Below are 20,047 nucleotides of genomic sequence, written 5' to 3'. Positions count from 1 at the left end.
TAATAGTACCATGTGTATTTGTCTTCTGATTGGACAGTGTGGGATATTCGGTGAGAGGTCAGTCACTGGGTATCAGTGGATTTTTAGCAGATTGGGTTACTTTTACTCAAGGTTGGGTGATTTTGACCCAGCAGATTGGGTTGAAGATTAGATTTGGATGGGCTGAAGAGCTGAAGATGGTCCCCGTTTTCGACACAGTTTTGTGTTGTTGTGTAATACTGCAGATCTTGGGCATGGGAATCGGCGTTCAAATCCTGGTCAGGGTGGACGCTAACAGCCAGTTGGGTTCTTGGGCAAGACAATTAACGCACCAATGCTGATTCCAAGCCACTGCTGGTCCCAAATTTGGATAAAAATGGGTGGGTTGCATTAGGAAGGGCATCTGCTTTAGAAAAAAAAAATCGCGCCAAACATACCCTGATAGAGGCAACTTGATTCTTCTTGGAAAATGTTGGTAATAAATCAGTATTATTTTTAACAACAGCTACACCTTTAAACTGCTGGGTCAAAATTAACCCAATTTTGTTCCAAAACTGGACCGACACACTACTTGGGTACATTTGACTCAACTTGCCAAATCTAGGTCCAGAAAGTAAAAACCCTTCCACAGTTTGGATTTAGCCACTAGTGCTAGCTAGCTATCTCCCTAGCAGGTAAACGAGCACCATGGGATCTAGCTAGGGAGCTAACTAGCACCTGAGGCTAAAGCCAAACTGTGGCAGGAGTTTTACTTTCTGGACCTGGATTTGGCACCTCTGGAAAGTTTTAGGTTGTGTTGTACAAAAAAAAAAGAAGGTTTTGTACAAAACAGCCCAAAGAGTTGGCTCAAATTGACCCAAGTAGTTTTAAATTAGTTTTTGACCAAAATGGTGTTATTTTTGACACAGCAGTTTTGAGAGTGTATACCGATAACCCGTTAGCCGATTTCTTGGTAGTTTGTTTTATTTTATTATTTATTATTTATTTATTTTATTACTTGTGTGATCAAAATCTTGACAACTTGTTGGCTTACATCCTCAACCATTGGGTATAAATAACCCAGCATTGACTCCCTTTTGGTTGGATTAGATATTTCACCCATTTTGGGTTACTTTAAACCCATCAGTTTAAAAAGTATAGAAAATGGATGGATGGATGGATTCTTGGTCGACAGAGAACAATCAACTTTCGGTCTGCCCCTTGACCACCCAAAACAAAATGTTCCCACACACCCTACACCACTCCGGCTTGGAGTCCAACATAAGGATGGCAGGAAGTCGGTTCAGGCTAGAATGTGGTTGTTCATCTTTGTATGCATCTTCTGCGTTTGTGTACGTGCAGGGAAGTAACGTGATGGAGGACCAGGATCTCCGAGACATCGGGATCACAGACCCGGGACACAGGAAGAAAATCCTGCACGCGGCACGCGGATTGCCCAAGGTGCTCCGGTGCCAGCAAATAAACAAATGTTGTGTTTGGGAACACAATAAATGTTCTCACTTTCTGTATGTTTGGATGTATCATGATGAGATTTACGGATGCAAGAGGAGTCAGTCATTTGACGCTAGCGCGCATTAAGGCCGGCTAAATACACACACACACAATCTTGACAAATTTGAGCATTTTCCCTCCGTGGCGAGCAAAGTCAGTAAAGGCCCAACTGTGATGGATGTCTGTAAAAGATGATCCTGAGCTTGTAGTGTGATCTGTGCTCGGAGTGATTTTTCTGATCTGCTTCAAAAATGACAGGTCGGGATTGGCTGCTCGGGGAATTAATACTTCCAATAAAGAATAACATTTATTAACAGGAGCGCCACCCCATCACTTAAAACGTCACTGACATCCCATAATCAACAACTGTTGGCTGACTGATTGTTACGTGTGTAGCCCACTTACAGTAAAAGTGTGGTTACAGGATGCCGGATGACTCACCTGTGATGTTCCTGCTGCAGGTCAAAGCTCTGGGTTGTGACGGTAGCACCTCTCTGGCCTCGTGGCTGGACGGCCTGGGCCTGCACGAGTATCTGCCCAACTTCCTGTCCAGTGGCTACCGCACGTTGGAGTGCGTCAAGAACTTGTGGGAGCTGGAGATCATCAATGTAAGCAGCCAGCAGTCAAGGAGGCCTCGCCGTTTCAAAACTTGTTGAAGCCACGGATCAGAAGGTCAAAGTCTTGACTCTCGGTGAAGCAGCATGTGGTTTATTGACTAAAAGAGATCCAAATTTCAGTTATTTACATCTGGATTGGATACACACTCATAATGCTTTGAGAGAGCAGACTTTTAAACGTATAGCCTTATTCCAAAAAGAAATTGGTCTCGTCTCATCTCGCCTGGTCTTGGGTTTTAGTATTTGGGAGGCGCATGAACACCAGTGAATATTCAAATAAATGTACAGGCAGGCAGTAGCCCCTTTTACACTTGACTTGATGACACGAAGGTAATCTGAGGACAGCATGTATTCTGCTCTCTCGCAATTGGGTCTTTGCCCTTTTTCAAATCCCTCCAAAGATGTTTTGCTTTGTGACTCACTTCAGCTGCGGCTATCATAAATAATTGACTAATCTCGTATAATTTGTCAAGGAAGTCACAATCATCCATTGTGGCAAAAATACCACAATCATGAAGTTGGCGTCTACTAGTGTTTTCTTTAGTTAGCCTGGTTAAGGCTGAGCAGAGGTTGAGAACACCAGCGTGTTGCCATAGTTACGTTCTGCAGACTTTCTTTAAGCGTCCCATTTTTTTCCCTTCTTCTTCTTACATTGCCGCCATGCTCTGCAGCATCTTACGGCAAATCGAGCGTCGCCGTGACCTACAAACCGCTTTACGTTCCCACACGCCATCTTAAGTGCTTTATTATTAGGATTTACACAACTTCTAACCCCCCCCGTGGGAATGCGTGACCTCCAGACCTGTTTTTCCCTCAGACGGGATGAATAATTGAAGGCTTCAGACAAAAAAAAGAGATACGCGCGACGACGACGACGTCTGTTGCGGAGGATCTAGTCGCGGCAAAGCTAATTGCATGCGGAACGCTAATAACGGACGCGAGTGTGCTAATAGGCAATTATGCTAATTTATACGATAGAAAAGAGTTTTGACTCCATAAAACTAACAACCTCTGACGAGTATAATCACAGTTTAACAGGGAGGAACATGATTTGAGAAAGGGAGCGTCTTAAAATACACTAAAAGAGGATTCAACTATCGTACGGGGTGGGTTCCATTTAACCATCTATACATTTCCTACCACTTATCTGGTGTTGGGTCTCGGGGTCAGTCAGTATGTTTTTTTCTGTTCGTCAGATGATTCAGTGAACTCATTCACTCCCAGCCATTTTCACTGAACCACCTTCACTCACAGCTGTTTTACTGGATTTTGACTGATTTAGCAAGGCGCACAGAATATTGTGTACTATTGCTATAAAAAACATGGAACATATTTCTATCTGTTTCAGTTTTGCAGCAATTCACATTAGAATATAGCTAAGTTTCATCATTATTCACAAATCTGTTTGGGACTGTGGTTTTTTTTCAACATGGCCCTGGTTGATCTACTTTATCGTCTTTTTCTTATCTAATCTTCTTCTAGCCTTCTGTATGCTGTAGTAAAAATTTAAATAAATAAATAAATAAAATTAACGTATAAATACGTCTTTGGGACACGTCAAACATTTAAAATAAAACCTATTTAGACGTTTTGGGGAGCAAATGAGTTAATTAGTTTGACAGTTGGTTAGGAGTCATTTGTCACTTCATCAGTTATTCAGTCAGTTTGTTAGCTACTCTGTTCTCTTCTCTTCTAGTCCGTCATTTATTCTTCGGTAAGTCAGGTAGTTAGTGAGAGTCATTTCAGTTAATTAGTTTGTCAGTTTAGAGGCAATCTTTGTCAATTCATTTACTAGTTTACAGTTAGTCAGTCAGCCGGTTGGTGGATTAGTCAGTCAATCAGTCTGTTTGTGGTATGGCCTCTATTTGCGGCAATACCGTGTTTCTTATTTTGCGAGCGAAATGTGCTCACTGTGTTATTTAAGCACGACGCACAAAGATGCCTCGTGAATTATGGAGCGTTCCCAGGAAAGAGACAGTAGCGTAGTCTAAGCTGACGGTAAAACAGATTGAGGCTGAATTATTGATGGGGAGTCAAGGGGGCGTGTGCCCGCCGACTCAGTGGATTTTAGAGGCCACCCTTGATGAGTTTTTGTTTGGAAATGGCTGCTCGGAATCCCTATGTTTTGCTCTTTGCCACTGCAGGTCATCAGGGTGGGTCCGCTGGGCCACAGGAAGCGGATCATCGCTTCTCTGGCCGAGAGACCCTACGAGGAGGCGCCCTCCAAGTCCAGACGCCTGTCTCCGATCATGGTGAGGACCATGATACTACTTCTTCACTCTCTGTTCTTTCACTTCCTTAGACAGCCCAGACAAGCGAGTTAAACCACAAGGCATCATGGTTCAAATGAACGATGATATTCTTTCTATTCTTCTCACTCAAAATTGAATATTAAGTATTGTACTGATTTGATAGCGTTTCAGTTTGTAAACCTTTTCAAAAGCCAATAGAAACGTCACATTGTCACCCTCAAAGAATCTCTGTCGAATTGTTGAGGATGAATGTTGGACTGGGATCAGGAAAGCTGTGGGGGACACAGCTGTCTAAACATTGTATCATCATGTGATGTGTTTTGTTTTTTTGTGCCTCTCAGTTCCACGACCTCCTGTCCCAGACCACTTGCCCCCTGGGCCAGATGGACCCCTACACCAGTCGCTCCATGGACATGCTGCTGCCCCTGGCCGAGGCTGACCGGCGGCGGCGAGGACGACTGGATCAGGACTGTAGCGTCTCTTTGCGTTCCTACTGTGAGCGGCCGCGCTCTGTAGTGAGTTCATCTTTCGCTTATGTCCTTTTGTTGCATTCGTCGAGTTTCAAAACCACTTCGACTTTACAACTTGGACGCAACCCTGTTCAAATGCTAGGTTTGTGTGATTAATTAAAAAAAAAGAAAATCCAAAAATCTAATATTTTTCCACTATTAATGTGACCAAATCATTCACTGCTATTGTCTGATATTTTTTTCAATGACATTTTTCCAACGAGGATGTGTGCGGGAGGGTCTGCACCACTGTAAATTTTAAGCTTAGAAACAACTTTACTGATGCACAACCACCAGTAGATGGCAGTAATGCACCATTTTAGATATGAGATCAGCCCAGTTTGTGAGTCCAACTACGTTTTTTTTTCTTGTGCATACTTCTTGTGCAGCACTGCTTTGTGAATGGGGTTGGAAAATCCAAAAATACCAACTAACTATGGCCAGCAGATGGCAGTATTGTATCGCTTTTCAATGGGTTGCACATATCAAATTACATAAAAACATGGCGGATGTTAGGAAATAGAACGTTTTCAAGGGTGACGTGAATGATCAAAGCATTTGTCACATTAAATCTAATTCACGTCAGCTTCACTAAACAATTTGTGCAGCAAATGTATCTTTTCACAAAAAGCTTGCTTTGTCCTTATTTTTTCCATTTTCGATTGATGTCTGGCACTGTAGGGATTGTTTTATGGATAACGTTTGGCAGTAAAAGAGTTAATAATCTTTTCATGGGACAACAACACTTTGAAAAGACACTTGGTCTATAACAATAAAAAAAACAGAAATAAAAAAGAAAAATAAGTAATAGTAAGAAGAAAAGTCAGATTCATATTATTGTGTTACACTAGATAACCCAGATTGAAATTTATTTTTGCCATGATGGTTCTTTTAAGCTGCAAAGATGAATCTGGCCACACAACATCCCAGTGAATGCGTCCGTTCCGTCCTCACAGATGTGTCACATGTGTCAACAGAGTCCTCGCTAGCGAGTTGACTTAACACGTGAACCCGACCAACATCTGGGTGCCGCTGTCATGAACTCTCGCAGCTCTTACGTGACGGCTCACTCGGTCCTCAGGTGAAAGCGCTAAGAATAACTCCACCGCCACCGTCAAATGTTAGCGTTGGCTAAAGGTCAAAACCCGCCGCACTAACGCAAACAGTCACGCGTGCGCGACTGCACGGGAAATCTTATTCCACTTGCGCTACGATCAAATCAAACATCCATTTTCTGGAGCGCTCGTCTTCAGTAGGGTGGGGCTGGAGTAAAAGGAAAATTTGGAGTACGCAGAGACTCTGGAAGGCCAGACCAGAGAGTGAACCTTACGAAGCAAACATGCCAACCCCTATTCCACCACCGCCAGAGTTTATTCATATTTTCCTAATTATTCACTGCAGGACCGACACAGTGAGCGACACAAAGAATCTCGCGTGAACCTGCGGCCGCCGAGCCACTCTGCTACCTACGCCACCGTGTCCGCTTGGCACCACCAGCCTGAGAAGCTCATCCTGGATGCCTGCGGGTACGAGGCAACTGTAAGTTGCCTTTGCCAAAGACTTTTAACCCCCGTAAGCTACAGTATATTCTCATGAGACACTTCAGTGGCAACACCTGCAGTCTAATGAGATCCAATACTAGCACTGACTCTACAATCAATCATGAACATTGTATGTCACAACCAAGTAATAAAAAGAAAAAAAATTGTAATTGTAAGTTGTAATTTACCATACATAATTTCTGAAAAAAAGAAAACAAAAACGATATAATATATTAAAAAATATATAATAATAATATCAAAAATATATTTTTTTAATAATATAAAAATTGTATAATTAGCACGTGGAAAGAATTACTAATAGAATGACAATTATTTGATATTAATCTGTAACAATTTTTTATGAAGTTCCACAATAGGTAGAGCAATAACACATATTTCAGTTTGATTTATAACATAATTCATATTAATGATATAAAATTGAAATGTAACAGTAATTAAACAGATATGCAAAAGGTCAAACAAGCCGGCCCCGAAACCCAAAACCAATTCACAATAATAATCTAAATGATCAGTTCAATTCAATATTTAATGTTAGTATATTTTGATTTAATGTATAAAATAATTAATATTAATCGGTAGAGCAATTACACAGCTCTGCCTTACATAATTAAAAAATATACCTAATCAATTATACTAAAATAAAAAAATTATTTGATTATATATTTAATTTGTTACTCCTACAATTAATATTAAAGTAAAGTAAATTAAATTATTGATCATTGTATTTTTGGTGGGGGGGGGGGGGGGGTAACTCTCCAAGGGGCACTACAAGTTTAGTGGGTTTGTGTTTAGGACCCCTAAACAAATATATTATTTTCACCAGGGTACATGCGCTTGCAAGTTTTATTTGCCAGACTAAGGCGCTTCAAAATGTGATACATCAGACACAATAATAAGAATAAACAAATCCAAGAGTACCCTGATTATAGACATTGTCAACCAAAAACGGAACATTATCCTATTGCATATTAATAATCGTTTCTATGGAACTGTCTGACCTGATGTGTTCTAACGGCAGTACTTAGGTTCAATGATAATCAGGGATCTACGGGGGATCGAGTCCACACAAGATGCCTGTGCTAAAATTAGGGCAAGTATTCCTCAAAACATATACAGTATATTTTTCATCAGCGTTATTTACACAAGGATACCGTTTTCATTACAGAAATCAAAGGATTCCAGAAAGGGTCCTGTTGTTATTCTCTCCATTACCTACAGGGGGGTCAAGTTTATTGACGCCGCCACAAAGGTACGTTCGGGAGAGCCGATCGCTCATTCGCTGTGTTTACCGAAATCTTTTCCATCTATTCCGTCAGACCATAGTCGCAGAGCACGAGATCCGGAACATCTCCTGTGCCGCCCAGGACCCGGACGACCTGTGCACGTTCGCCTACATCACCAAGGATCTGAAGAGCGGCCACCATTTTTGTCATGTCTTCAGCACAGTGGAGGTGGTAAGTGCCGGCAAACTCAAACAACATGAAATTTGGTCTATCATGAGTAGACCGAACAAAAACAAAAACGTCTCAAGGACACGTGCCCTAAAGCAGGGGTGCCCAAGTTCGGTCCTCGAGAGCCCCTATATAAGCCTGTGTTTCAGGTTTCTCTCCACCAACACACCTGATTCATGATCAAGATCGTTATCAGGCTTCTTCAAAGCTTGCTGATGAGCTGATCATTAGATTCAGCTGTGTTGAAGGAAGGTGGGCATGGAAAACAGGCTGGATAGAGGTTCTCGAGGACCGGACTTGGGCACCACTGCTCTAAAGGAATCATCAAGTTTGCCAGTTGGGTTTGAAGCGGCCATTTTAAGGGGAAGGGGACGAGGGCTCATTCATATCTGCGTGCAGCTTTAATTATTCATACATCCGAGGTCTCACTGTGAAGTGAAAGAAGCTTGTAGCTTCCTTCCTTCCTTTGATTGGCTTGATTAAAGTGTCTTTCATGATAAGCTTGACATTTACATGGACAACAGAAGCTCAGCTGTGGAGACATCTTGATTAGTCGCAAATCTCAAATTAACTCCACCTCAGGCTTGCGCTATTAAGAGTGGAGAGTTTGATGACAGACCAAAAAACAAACAAACCTATTTTAGATACTTTATAGATAAAACATGTGCTGTTAACATATTTAGTTTTTCCTAATATAAAAACCATGTCTGCCATCTAGTGGTAGATGGTGATATTACAACTACAGTCGATACATATTGGTGTGTGGTTTACCACCAGCATTTTGTGGATAGCATATAATTGCAGGTTTTTTTTAAGAAATTTTGAGGATTGTAGAAATAAAATAATAAAATAAAATGACAAATCAGAAGGCATTCCTGCTGTACATGATTAAAATTTGGAAACAGTCACCACTAAATTTCTTGGAGTTTACTTTTGAAGGAGCCCAGAAAATGAGCCTCTAAAATGGATGCTTTAAACCAAAATGCCAGACGTTCTGATCTTTCCAGGCATGGGTTTTTGAGACTTTTTTTTTGTGGGTCTACTCATGATAGACATGTCAACCAAATGTCACAAAGCTGAGTGAAACTGGCTTCATTTCCCCTTTTTTTTTTGATTTTTCTTACTCTTGGGAAATCCCTCAAAAAAGGTGATTCATTTGAACGAGCGATCAAAGCAAGCTCAAACTTGTTGTTCGAGGCAGTATCACACAATCTCCTTACACAGACGCAGACGTACGAGATCATCCTAACTCTGGGCCAGGCCTTCGAGGTGGCCTACCAAATGACCGTGCAGTCCAGGCAGAGACACTTCGTCCCCCACTCGTCCCTGGGGTCAGAGGTGGTCGAGACCAAGAGCAGCCGGCCCGTTTCGCAGGCATGGAGCAGCACGAGGAGATCAGCAGTGAGTAGCGCCCCACCAACGGAACTCAAAGGAGGTCACAAACGATTAGTGCTCACAAATTGACTTACAGTAGCTAGCGCCCATTCATAAAGTGAGTAACAAACTTTTTCGTTCCTCCATATCTTATCTTATATTTATCTAACAGCTGGTATATGTTGGAGTTATCCTCCTGCGTCACTATTGAGTTTGTCAAGTTGTTGCCCACGCTGTTGACACATCGCAATTTTCAGCCAAGTTGGCCTGCCGAGGGCTGCCCCGCCCCCGGCTCCTTTTTATTATTCTAAAGGGGACATATTATGGAAAATAGACTTTTTAATGGCTTGTATACAAATGGTAGGGTCTCGAGAGAGCCTGCCCACCCATCAAGTGTGAAATTACACAAACAACAAGCAAAACTTTTCGCGAGCTGCTTCGTTCTGAAAATGAAACAAAGCGATCTGAATTGTGACAATACAGAACATGCCAAGGTTAAAAGGTAAGCAGAGCTGCATTGTTGCAGGGTTGCACAGTTAAGTGTTAGCTATGAGCGCACACGCTTCACTTGTTGCGGAGGGGCGTTTATTTGTGGCTTGCAAATGTGACGAGGCAATGAAGTGCTGCCTCTAAGAGTGAAAACCTAATCCATGTTTTTGCTGTCTTACAGCGTAGTACTTAGTACTTGATTAAAAATGATAATAATTTTAACATGGATCTGCACATAATTAGTGTAATTCGGTGGCTTGATGAAGTTCTGCCTCCATGAGTGAAAATTCAAACCATGCTTTAATTGGTTTTAACGGACGTTAGCTTTTTTCTTCTCACCCTTGGCCAATGAGTGAAGGGAGGACTTTTAAAAGCCGTCTGATTTCAGCGGGCTCCAAAAATAGGGTAGCAGACATTAATTTGTACAGAAAATACATGTGTCTCCTTTTTTAAAAAGTGGGCAACAATAAGGTGGGTGACACATTTTGGCTGAGTTCTGCATGATCGGACACGTTTGTCAGGCACGCCATTATAAAAGCTGTGAGAAGTGGGGCACACACACATACTGATCATGTTATCGAAAATGTATCTTTACTGATTCGTACCCGTAATTGTTAAACCTGATAAATATCCTCAATGGCCAATCCATTTTGTTTATCAGACTCCATGATTGTGACCGCAAACGCAATGGGAGCCAATCAGGATGTTCGTGCTGTTTCCCCGACACAAATAGAAGAGCAATTGGTTGTGCAGTGTTTGCATTACAGGTCTCAAAAATTATACACTACAATAAAAATGACAAGAAGAGTTTACCGTCTTCAAAAAGTAACTAGAGTTAACAGTTAGCATGGTGTTTTCTTTACTAATTATAATGAATGGGAAGTGTCTTTAATCGGTTCCAGACCCGCCCAAAAAACAGATTTTTAATTTTTTTTTAATAATAATAATAATAAAAAAATAAAAAATATATATATTACACTTCATTAAAACACTAAGTAATGACATAATGCCTCGTTTTTTTTTTATAAATATTTACTAGGGTTATTAAGCGATTAAATTTTTTAAACTAATTAATCGCACATAATTTTCCGCGATTAATCACATTTTTCTACATCTGTTTCTACTTTTTTCTTCAACGGTTCTAACATAATTACTTGAGGAAAATCTTGGAATTTTACTCTGAGATGAAACGCCAAAGACGTACAACTAATAAGCCATTTGAATTTTGGCTATGTAAAGTGCGCAAATTATTGATATTTCTTCAACAAGCGTCAAATAAAACTGAAAGCAAAACTACCTATAGTCCGTGTTTGTCCATCTTTGCGCCAGTGGCTAAAGTTTGGCTTCAGGTTATAGGCCATAACATAAAATAGATCAAACTGAGTCAACTGAGTTAATTTTTTTTAAAATACTTTACAAAATTAAAAATTAATCTCCAGAGTCAACGCTTTCATTTTGACAGCCCTAATATTTACTAATGATATCATCAGAACGCCTACTTGCTGTTGAAGTGAGTTGTATAGTTTTTTTATATCTGAAGTATGAGAAGAGAAAAATAATTGTAACAAATCGGCCAAGTGATGTGTGTACCCCGCTTTACGCTACTTGGCAATTACTTCACCTAAACTACTGCTTTTCCAGAAACCCTCCCCAATGCTACTTGACTTGAACTTTCCAATCCCCTCAGTTGTAGACGCATGTCACATGCTCACAATGCTCTTGTCTGTCTTTTAACATGTCCTTGTCTTCTTGTCTTCTTGGTGCTGCCGCCGCCTCCCAGGCTGCCCCCGTGCTCGAATGCCGCTGCTGTCACTGTCACACGTGCACCACCCACCGTCCTACCTTCCTCCCGTTGCACTCCGTTAGCCCCGGAGTCCAGGTCCTTCTCTTTCCTTGCCTCAACTCACCCCCCCGCTGCTATCGCACACCCGCTCACGCACCCCCTCCCCCGCCGCCACGCACATCTTCTTCCTTTCCCGCCACCGCAGATTCCATCTCCCTCTCGCACCTGCCATCGCCATCATTCTTCATGGACGCCGTGAGCGCAAGTGTCGCAGTTTAGCTGAACGAAAGGGTTGTGCTTGGTGCATGCTTTCTTCATTTGAATCGGAAGAGGAATGAGTGGAACCTGTGGGATGTGTGCTCGGCGTGTTTTTTTTTTATTATTACATAAGTCCTGTTGTGGGTCGGGTTTGTGGTTATCGCAGGATTCCCAAGGACCCCAAAAAGTTTTGTTAAAGAAAAATTTCTCTACCCACAAAAAACTGCAGAAGGAAATAGCCATCCATCTAATTTGTATGGCGCTGTTGTTGTGACGGTTCTAAGCATTTACTAACTATTAGGTCACCAAACAAGTTGTTGAATCTAAATATACTTTTCAGCAGAGGTGGCAAATCCCGGTCCGGAAAGTAAAAAACCCTGCCACAGTTTGTCTTTAGCCCCTGGTGCTAGCTAGGTAGCTAGCTAACTCCCCAGGTCCAGAAAGTAAAAAAAGAAAAAGAAACACTGCCACAGTTTGGCTTTAGCCCCTGGTGCTAGCTAGCTCCCTAGCTGGTAAACAAGCGCCATGGGGGCTAGCTAGGGAGCTAGCTAACTAGCACCTGAGGCTTAAGCCAAACTGTGGCAGGGTTTTTACTTTCTGGAACTGGATTTGCCACCTCTGCTTTTCAGTAAATTCATAAAAACAAATTGGCAATATGTGAGCTAAATGCTTATTCAAGTAACACTTCTTATGAGGATTTATTTGTTTTTGGCAGGCTGGATTAAATTCTCTAATGGGTTTTTTATGGCGTTGCCCAAAGCAGCAAATTCACTATTACTCTTAAATTATTACCCATATTCATCCATCCAATTTCGTACGGGTGAATTGATCATCCAATTGCAGGGCCTATATTGACAAACTACCATTGACACCTATGAACAATTTAGCATATTCAATGAACTTAACGTGTTTTGAGAATGTGGGCGGAAGCCGGAGTACCTGGAGAAAACCCACGCAAGCACAGGGTTAACATGCAAACTTGGCACGAGGTGAACCCAGAACTGTGAGGCAGACGTTCCAACCACTAGGCCACTACGCTGCCCGTGAAGAGCGATTCATTCATTCATCCATCCTTTTTCTAGAGCTCAACTCAGCACTTTGAAAACAACTGCAGTCACATCAAAACAAAATCGACTATAAAACAGAACGGAACGTCATTTCAAAACAATAAAACATCAACAGAAACATGATTGTTTCGGGGGTGTTGGCTCACGGCGGCGGCCCGCGGAGCCCGTCAATCATCCATGTGGTGGATTGAGCCGCGGGACGCGGGGGGGGGAGCCTCCTCCGCTGACGCCCGTCTCACACAATCCCTCTCGTCCCCTCCTCCCTACCTCCCTCCCCTTCCCAATACCCCTCTCTCTCCCTCCCCCCTCCTCCTCCTCCTCCTCCTCCACTCGGCAGATCGACCCCCTGGAGATGGACGCCGACATGCACTCGCTGGGCAGCACTTCCTGGCTCTTGGACCAGCGCGACGCCAGCAGGCGGCCCGTCAGCACCAAGTACGAGACCACCATATTCTGAGGCCCCCTCCCTCTCTCTCTCTCTCTCTCCTCCTCCGAATCCCACTCCCACATCCCGTGCCACCCTTCCCCCGCATCCGGTTCGCAATCCACGCACAGTTCGAGCCCCGTGCCTTCTCACTGTGACGGTGTAGCCACCCCCTCAGGGCTGCCTCCTCCTTGCACCTCCACCTTTTTGTTTTTTGCGTCCTAAAAAGGATCCCTCTCCCCGACTGCGGCTGAGGATGCCCCCCTTTGGACTGAGCTCGTTCTTCCTTGCATTTCCAACCCCTTTGATAGCTTCCAGAGGTTGCTTATTTGTATATTATGTTAAAAAGCAAACAGATTTTTCTTTTTCAATTTTGGATTTTTTTTTCTTTGTCCGTGTGTAGCCTCTCTTGTCTTACCAGGCATCAACCACTGTGAGACTCTGTGAGGAGGGACAAGATGCCAAACCAATGAGCAGTTTTGTTTTTGTTTTCTATGCATTTGTACAAAAAAAAAAAAAAAAAACTCAACAAGGATGGGTCACTAACACACTTTTGCTGCACTTTGAGGAGGCCGGCAGCCCGATGTCATGTCATGGCCCCCCCGCCCTCCCCCCGTGAACAGTACACCACCCGATGACTGCACGCTGCTTCTCCAACACACTTGACTGAGAGACTGAGGGGAACGTTGGGGTTGTTGGGGGTCTCTGCTCTGGCCTTGTAACTGCCCTGTGCCTCTCAGCGTCACGGTAGCACCGAGAGACAAAAGAAACAAACAAACGAACAAAAAAACCACTGTGTTGACACATGGCACTATCCCTTTTATCTCGGCCGGGGCGTCGGTTTTGTGATACTTTTTTGATAGGCTGTGACACCATTTGAGACAAGTTTTGTAAATGGAATACAAATATGCCCCAATTATATTTGACTATATTAAAAAAAAAAAACAGAAGAGGGCCCAAGCTCGCATTTTCCCCTAACTTAGCATCTCATTATCACGCTTAAACATCTCGCATGGCAAATGTGTCACGTCGCGTTTAAAAAGAAACCAAATGTTTTTTGTTTTTGTTTTTAGGATTTGCTATTCTGAGAGCACGACGCACGTACAAACCGTGTTTCATTTTGTTTGTTTAAAGGATGTTGTTGTGGCGTCAACACTTCCCCCCCCCCCCACACCTGGCCACTGTGTGTGTGTGTGTGTGTGTGTGTGTACGTGGTCTTGTTTTTGTTACATAGTGGGGCCAACATTTCGGGATTTCACAGAGTTGTGGGGCCATTTTGCTGGGCCCACAAGTTTAGACCTCTTTTTGAGGGTCAAGACTTGGTTTTAAGATTTTGGTTTGAATTGGGTTATGGTTGAGGTTAGGGTAAGGAATAGGCAATCTTTTTTGATGGTTGGGGTTAGGGGAAGGGTCTAGGAAATGCATTATGCCAATGAGATGGCCCCACAAAGATAGTAAAACAAACCTGTGTGTGTGTGTGTGTGTTGGCAGGCTGTTGCCGATGTAACCCGTGCATTGTTTGTGAAACAGCAGCATTCTGGCCACCGTGTTCTGACTGTTAGCTTCCACTGGTGATGCATGATTGCAGTGTTTTGTTGTGTGTTTTGGTACCTGGGCCCAGCTGGGCCAAGCCAGGCCAGTTTGTCTGTCTGGCGTCTCCCATCCCGTCCGTCCATCCATCCATCCATCCATCCATCCATCGCCTGCGTTTGAACATCACCAGCCAGTCGCCTCCATCCCACCGTCCGTACATCCATCTTCACCCCGCCGTCTCCCGTCTCGTGTGTCACCACGGCAACCTGCTCGTATGGCTGCAAAGCGAGGACGGTAAAGTGAGATTATTTATTTATTTAAGCTTGAAGTTCAGAGTTTAACCCTCTTCGTATTTAAGCCTAACCTGAACCCAAATACGGCTCCCAGGGTACCCAAGTGGAGGACGCGCGTTTGTTTTGCTATACTGGGGGAAGCGCACGCCGTTTTACCTTCCGCCAGTCTGGGTTTTAGTTCCAAATCAACATGTCTTCTGTTTGACTTTTCAATTTTGATTTCTAAGGCAGCCCGATGAGGCTGGTGGCTCTCAAGAACAATGGAGCCTTGAGATACTATTCCAATTTTTTTGGCAACGTGTTTTTTCATGAGAAAATATTCATACAGTACAGTAATGTAGTAAGCTGTAAAATCACAATAATGTCAGGTTTACAATTTTTCAAATTAACACTTCTTGTCACACCATTTGAGCCTTGGCCACCTGGTTGACTTGAGTTTCCCTTTACAGCAGGGGTGTCAAACTCATTTTAATATAGGGGCCACTTTCACTCAAATTTAATCTCAAGTGGGCCAGATCAGTATGTCCGTGGCCTCATAAGCTATAGATAATAATGACATACACATACATCCCATCTCTTTTTATTTTATTGCAGAGTAATGGTAAATTACATTACATTACAAAAAACATGAGCACACAATATTTGCATCAAATCCTGAGTAAGACCCACAAAAATTAGCAACAACAAGTTAATTTTCCTGAAAAACTGTGTTCTGTCTTCACGGCCAGATTAGAACCACTGACGGGCCTGTTCTGGCCCACGGGCTGTATGTTTGACACCCCTGCTTTAGAGCGTAACGACAGCGGCACATAGATGCTAATTGTTAGCCTTTTGTATGTTAGCATTAAGGTAGGAGAGGCTATGTGGTTGTTTTAAAAGGGACAGTCAGTGGTCCCCAGCGGCATCTAGTGGTGAACTAATAATTCATTCATTTAAAACAATGACAAAAATGAATGTCAAAAGTATGTAAAAAAATGTGTCAGATAAAGTAATTTATATATATATATATATATATATATATATATATATATATATATATATATATATATAAAATTCTCGTAATCACTAATTATATCACATGGCTGTAGTCTCACCTTACTAGAGCTTATCGCCTTCTGCTTTGCTCTCGCAAGCTCTTACTAGCTTTTAAAAAGAAATGTTTTTTACTAACGCTACTTGTCAGCTGCTCCAGCTAATTCCAGCTCGCTCTGTCTTATGGTCTGTCTGAGCCACCGTAGTGCGCGTGCTTCTAATGCTTTCTTTGACCACTAGACGGCGCTGAGGACTACACACTGGGTATTGAAATAGACAATGTGTAAGCTGAGAGAGGAAATGATTACTGGCACTGGTATCTCAAGGCACCATGATATTGAAATCCATTACACCAAATAGTTAAAGAGCGACTAAAATTCAAAATACTTCTGTGCAAGGTCTATGCTTGTGAGCTTGTAATGGAGTAACTTGTTTTGTCTTTTCATCTGTTTTTTTGATGTCACGACAGAAAAGAAGTTTGAAATTCAATTTGGTTCCTATTTCACTCTAAAAAACGTTTTACTCAAAAATGATTTTTCTAAACTGTTTTAGAGTGTTAAATTGCTGGTTTAGGCCAAACTATGGATGGGTTTGACAATTACAATTGTTTTGTTCTTCCAAATTGTCGTTTACAAACCTTCTTTTCTGTTTCTGTCTTAGCCCGCCAAAGCAGTAAACTAGTCGGGCTTGAATGATCTGTGCGCTCTGCTCTGTTGGTGGCTGTCCCTTATTGCTTAAAATGATGCCTCTACAGGGGATCCTAGTAGGAGATCGACCAAAATTGTTGTGCATAACAAAGTGATACCTTGATGTGAAACTTTTAGCTCAGTGAGCATCTAAGGTATTAACTCAGTTTTGCTTTTTCTTTAGCTTTTGTTTTGTGACATCACTACTGAACGATACCCGAATAAACAAACAATCATGCTAAAAATGGTTCCTAATTTTTGATTTGGTTGCTATGGTAACCTGTTGTCGGACTTAACTGAAGCAAATGCTGCATCCTGGACTAAAAAAAACATGGCACCTCAACTGTAATGCATTATTTCCATGTTAAAAATTAAACAGTAAACATTTTACTTTGAGATTAGATTTCGATGATAATGTTAACCTTTGTTGGTAGCAGTCCACAACTGAAATTATGTCTCAACAATTTGAACATCATTTGACCAAAATTCTTTAATACGCCTTGCGCAAAAAATCTTGCGGTCGAAACCAATGTTTTGGGAAAAATTATACAGAAATAATGATGTCTCAGTTTATTCATAAATCTACGTTGTGTGAAATCTAGACTAAGATAGTACTGTATTGTTTTATAAATGGCAACAGGTGAACACTTAATTGTACCTTCTGCCATCTTGTGGAATAGCATTTAATTGTTCTGCCTGTCACCGGATCGTATGCGGGTGGCATAGATAGATGAACAAAAAATATTTGTAGTAAGGGTGTCAAAATGAGTGTTAATTTATACTTTCTTTAACGCCACTATATATTTTTTTTAACGCATGATTAAGGACGGCCCCTTACTTGGAATTGAAACCGGGGAATTCCAGTCAAAATTGAGCAGTAATAAATTTAATAATAACTCATATACTTGTGGAGAATGGGGTCATGTTCTATTTGACAATTTTTAAAATGTGCATTATTTCACAAGTTACTTCATGTTAAAGATTAGATAGCGCTTAATATGAAAGGAAAAATGCACTGAACTGTCACCAACGTCTTACAAATGCAATTATGCCATCTAGTGGCAGAAAAATGACCGACACAAATCAATATCACTCGTTTTTTTGCAATACAGTACATCTTTTTAATTTTATGAAATTATATTTCCTTTAGTACATTTTTTTTTCCAGTTTAACATTTTTTGTTAAGAATATGAAAACTTAGAAAAAGTAGAAACACAATTTTATTGTACATTTTATTGTAAAGATATCAAATTTGTGATTAATAGTGAGTTAACTATTGAAGTCATGCAATTAATCATGATCTAAAAAAATAATAATAATCGCCTGACATCCCTAATTTGTAGCAATGAAATCATTTTCAGATCAAGTCAACTTACCACTACTTCTCAGTCTTTGCAACTTTTCAGCCGTTATCTCCAAACATGTATATAGAAACAAAACTCTGAATTCATTTGACAAGGTCTTAAAGTGGAATTGGACCATTTTGGCAGTTGGTTGGGAATAACTGGTCTAAACGTCAGCATACAAGGCCACCGTTTTAAGATGATTATGTTAGTCAATGTATGGTCAAAATTGTTTTCTTCTCCATTCCACTTTCAACTTCAATTTTAAAGTAGACACTGCTTGTCGAGCCTGACTTGAGCAGCAGCAGCAATATGAAGCAAGTTGCGCGGGCGTGAAGCAGGTGACACACGTCGCATGGTCTTTTTTGGGTTTGTAACCATTTGGTGTTTTCCTTGTGTAGCTCGCCCCGGCGTTCAAGTTCCCGGACACCAAGCTGTGAGTTGGTGAGCGAGCGAGCGAGCGGGCCCGTGCGAGTTAAAGCGGGGAAGAGGTAGATGGAGCAAATCCTCTCTTGACATTTAGATCTCGCTGCGTACGCCCCCCACCTTCGCTCACGCTACCTATACACGCAGACGAAAGGTAAACCTGTCCGACATGGCCGGCTAAACAGGACTCTGAGCACCGCTCCCGTCTTGACAAAAAGGTCAGCTAGAAAGGTCACGTCTACTTCCTGGCCTGTGCGCGACTCCCCTTGTTATGTAGGTACCGCGATAGGTTTGGAGCGCCGTGCATGTCAATCGATCCGGGTCTGTCAGAGATGCATAGGAAATGTCAAGAAAACAAAACAATGAAAGGGGGGGGGGGACTGTACCAGCAATCAAAGCTTTGCCCAGGTTTGTGGCCAGAGTTTGGGTCTGTCAATGAAAATGTGATACTGTTTCCAACATTTCAAAAAGCAATATTATATTCATGATTATTAAATGATACAATGAGAAAAGCATCCCACAAGTCTGATGTCAGCATTGTTTTTGTCCATTTATGTCAACGATGTTGATGCAAGATGTTGGTGGTTTCAAAAGTTGATTACACACATCCAGTTGCGGGTGAACTGACTTTTTGGTGAGAGGCGGAGTACGCCCAGCACTAGTCGCTACTTAATTGTAGGATTATCCCAAGTAAAATCGTAAAGCGCTGGAATCGGGTGGAAACCCAGCATCTTCAAAACCGTCACTTATCAAAACCCCAAATTTGGCATTAAAGTAGAAGGTAAAAACAAAAAAAAATTGTAATATGTTCTGTCCCCACTCGTCTATACATCATATCGTGAATAATAATGCATTTGTGGTTAAATAATTAATCAGAACTAGATTAGGCGCAATTTCTGGAGAAATTGTGTGGGAATGCTGAAAGATGAATGATAATAGCTAAATGCTAAAATTTGAATGCAAGTAGAATGCTTCTGAAATAAATTGAGAGATAAATTATGAAATTATCCGGTTACTATACAATGCACTTTACCAACTGTGCCACAGGGCAGTATCAGACACCTGGCAATGATGATCAGTTGTGGGTGCGGAAAGTGTACTTCGAAAAAGGACAATGTCTGTTCCATTGAAAATTAATGGGGGAAAGTTGATATTTAACGGTAAATTGTGCAGCAGGGGGCAGTGACGTATAAAATGTCAGCCTCTATGGATGGATTCTTCATCTTAATCCTCATACCAGTGTACAATAATACCGTGTTTAGCCCGGGGTTGAAACAAATACATCAAAGCAAATATTTTCCCCTCAACTTCTGCTTTAACGTAGCATCAAGACAATTGTGCGATCGTTAACATCACAAAACTGATTGCGCCTGACTTTGAAGGTCTCACAGCCTCATTAAAAGTTCATTCTTTGATTTCAAGCCACCATTTTATCCACATATATGTTAACCAAATTGATTGGATAACCTTTTGTCAAA

General features: G+C 41.7%; 1 protein-coding gene across 8 annotated transcripts in view; it reads left to right on the top strand.

Annotated features, from left to right (window-relative positions):
* Positions 1–20,047, top strand: part of anks1ab (ankyrin repeat and sterile alpha motif domain containing 1Ab) — a 46,744-nt gene that overhangs the window by 22,233 nt on the left and 4,464 nt on the right. For 2 of the 8 annotated variants that reach the window (XM_086086287.1, XM_086086294.1), the window contains 12 exons: positions 1,321–1,419; positions 1,932–2,078; positions 4,232–4,339; positions 4,681–4,854; positions 6,250–6,387; positions 7,429–7,500; positions 7,576–7,659; positions 7,727–7,864; positions 9,086–9,262; positions 11,505–11,603; positions 13,170–13,267; positions 18,545–18,634. In XM_086086287.1, the coding sequence (XP_085942413.1) occupies positions 1,321–1,419; positions 1,932–2,078; positions 4,232–4,339; positions 4,681–4,854; positions 6,250–6,387; positions 7,429–7,500; positions 7,576–7,659; positions 7,727–7,864; positions 9,086–9,262; positions 11,505–11,603; positions 13,170–13,267; positions 18,545–18,634 (1,424 nt within the window). Of the gene's footprint in view, positions 1–1,320; positions 1,420–1,931; positions 2,079–4,231; positions 4,340–4,680; positions 4,855–6,249; positions 6,388–7,428; positions 7,501–7,575; positions 7,660–7,726; positions 7,865–9,085; positions 9,263–11,504; positions 13,131–13,169; positions 19,085–20,047 lie in introns of those variants that run through there. The other 6 variants (XM_086086288.1, XR_015096237.1, XM_086086290.1 and 3 more) reach the window with 6 other exon arrangements.

Source organism: Leptonotus elevatus, chromosome 10 (assembly GCF_054856555.1).
Source record: "Leptonotus elevatus isolate MCC_2025b chromosome 10, RoL_Lele_1.0, whole genome shotgun sequence".
NCBI lineage: Eukaryota > Metazoa > Chordata > Actinopteri > Syngnathiformes > Syngnathidae > Leptonotus > Leptonotus elevatus.
The sequence above is the reverse complement of the archived record's forward strand: the minus strand, read 5'-3'. Positions and strand labels throughout refer to the sequence as shown.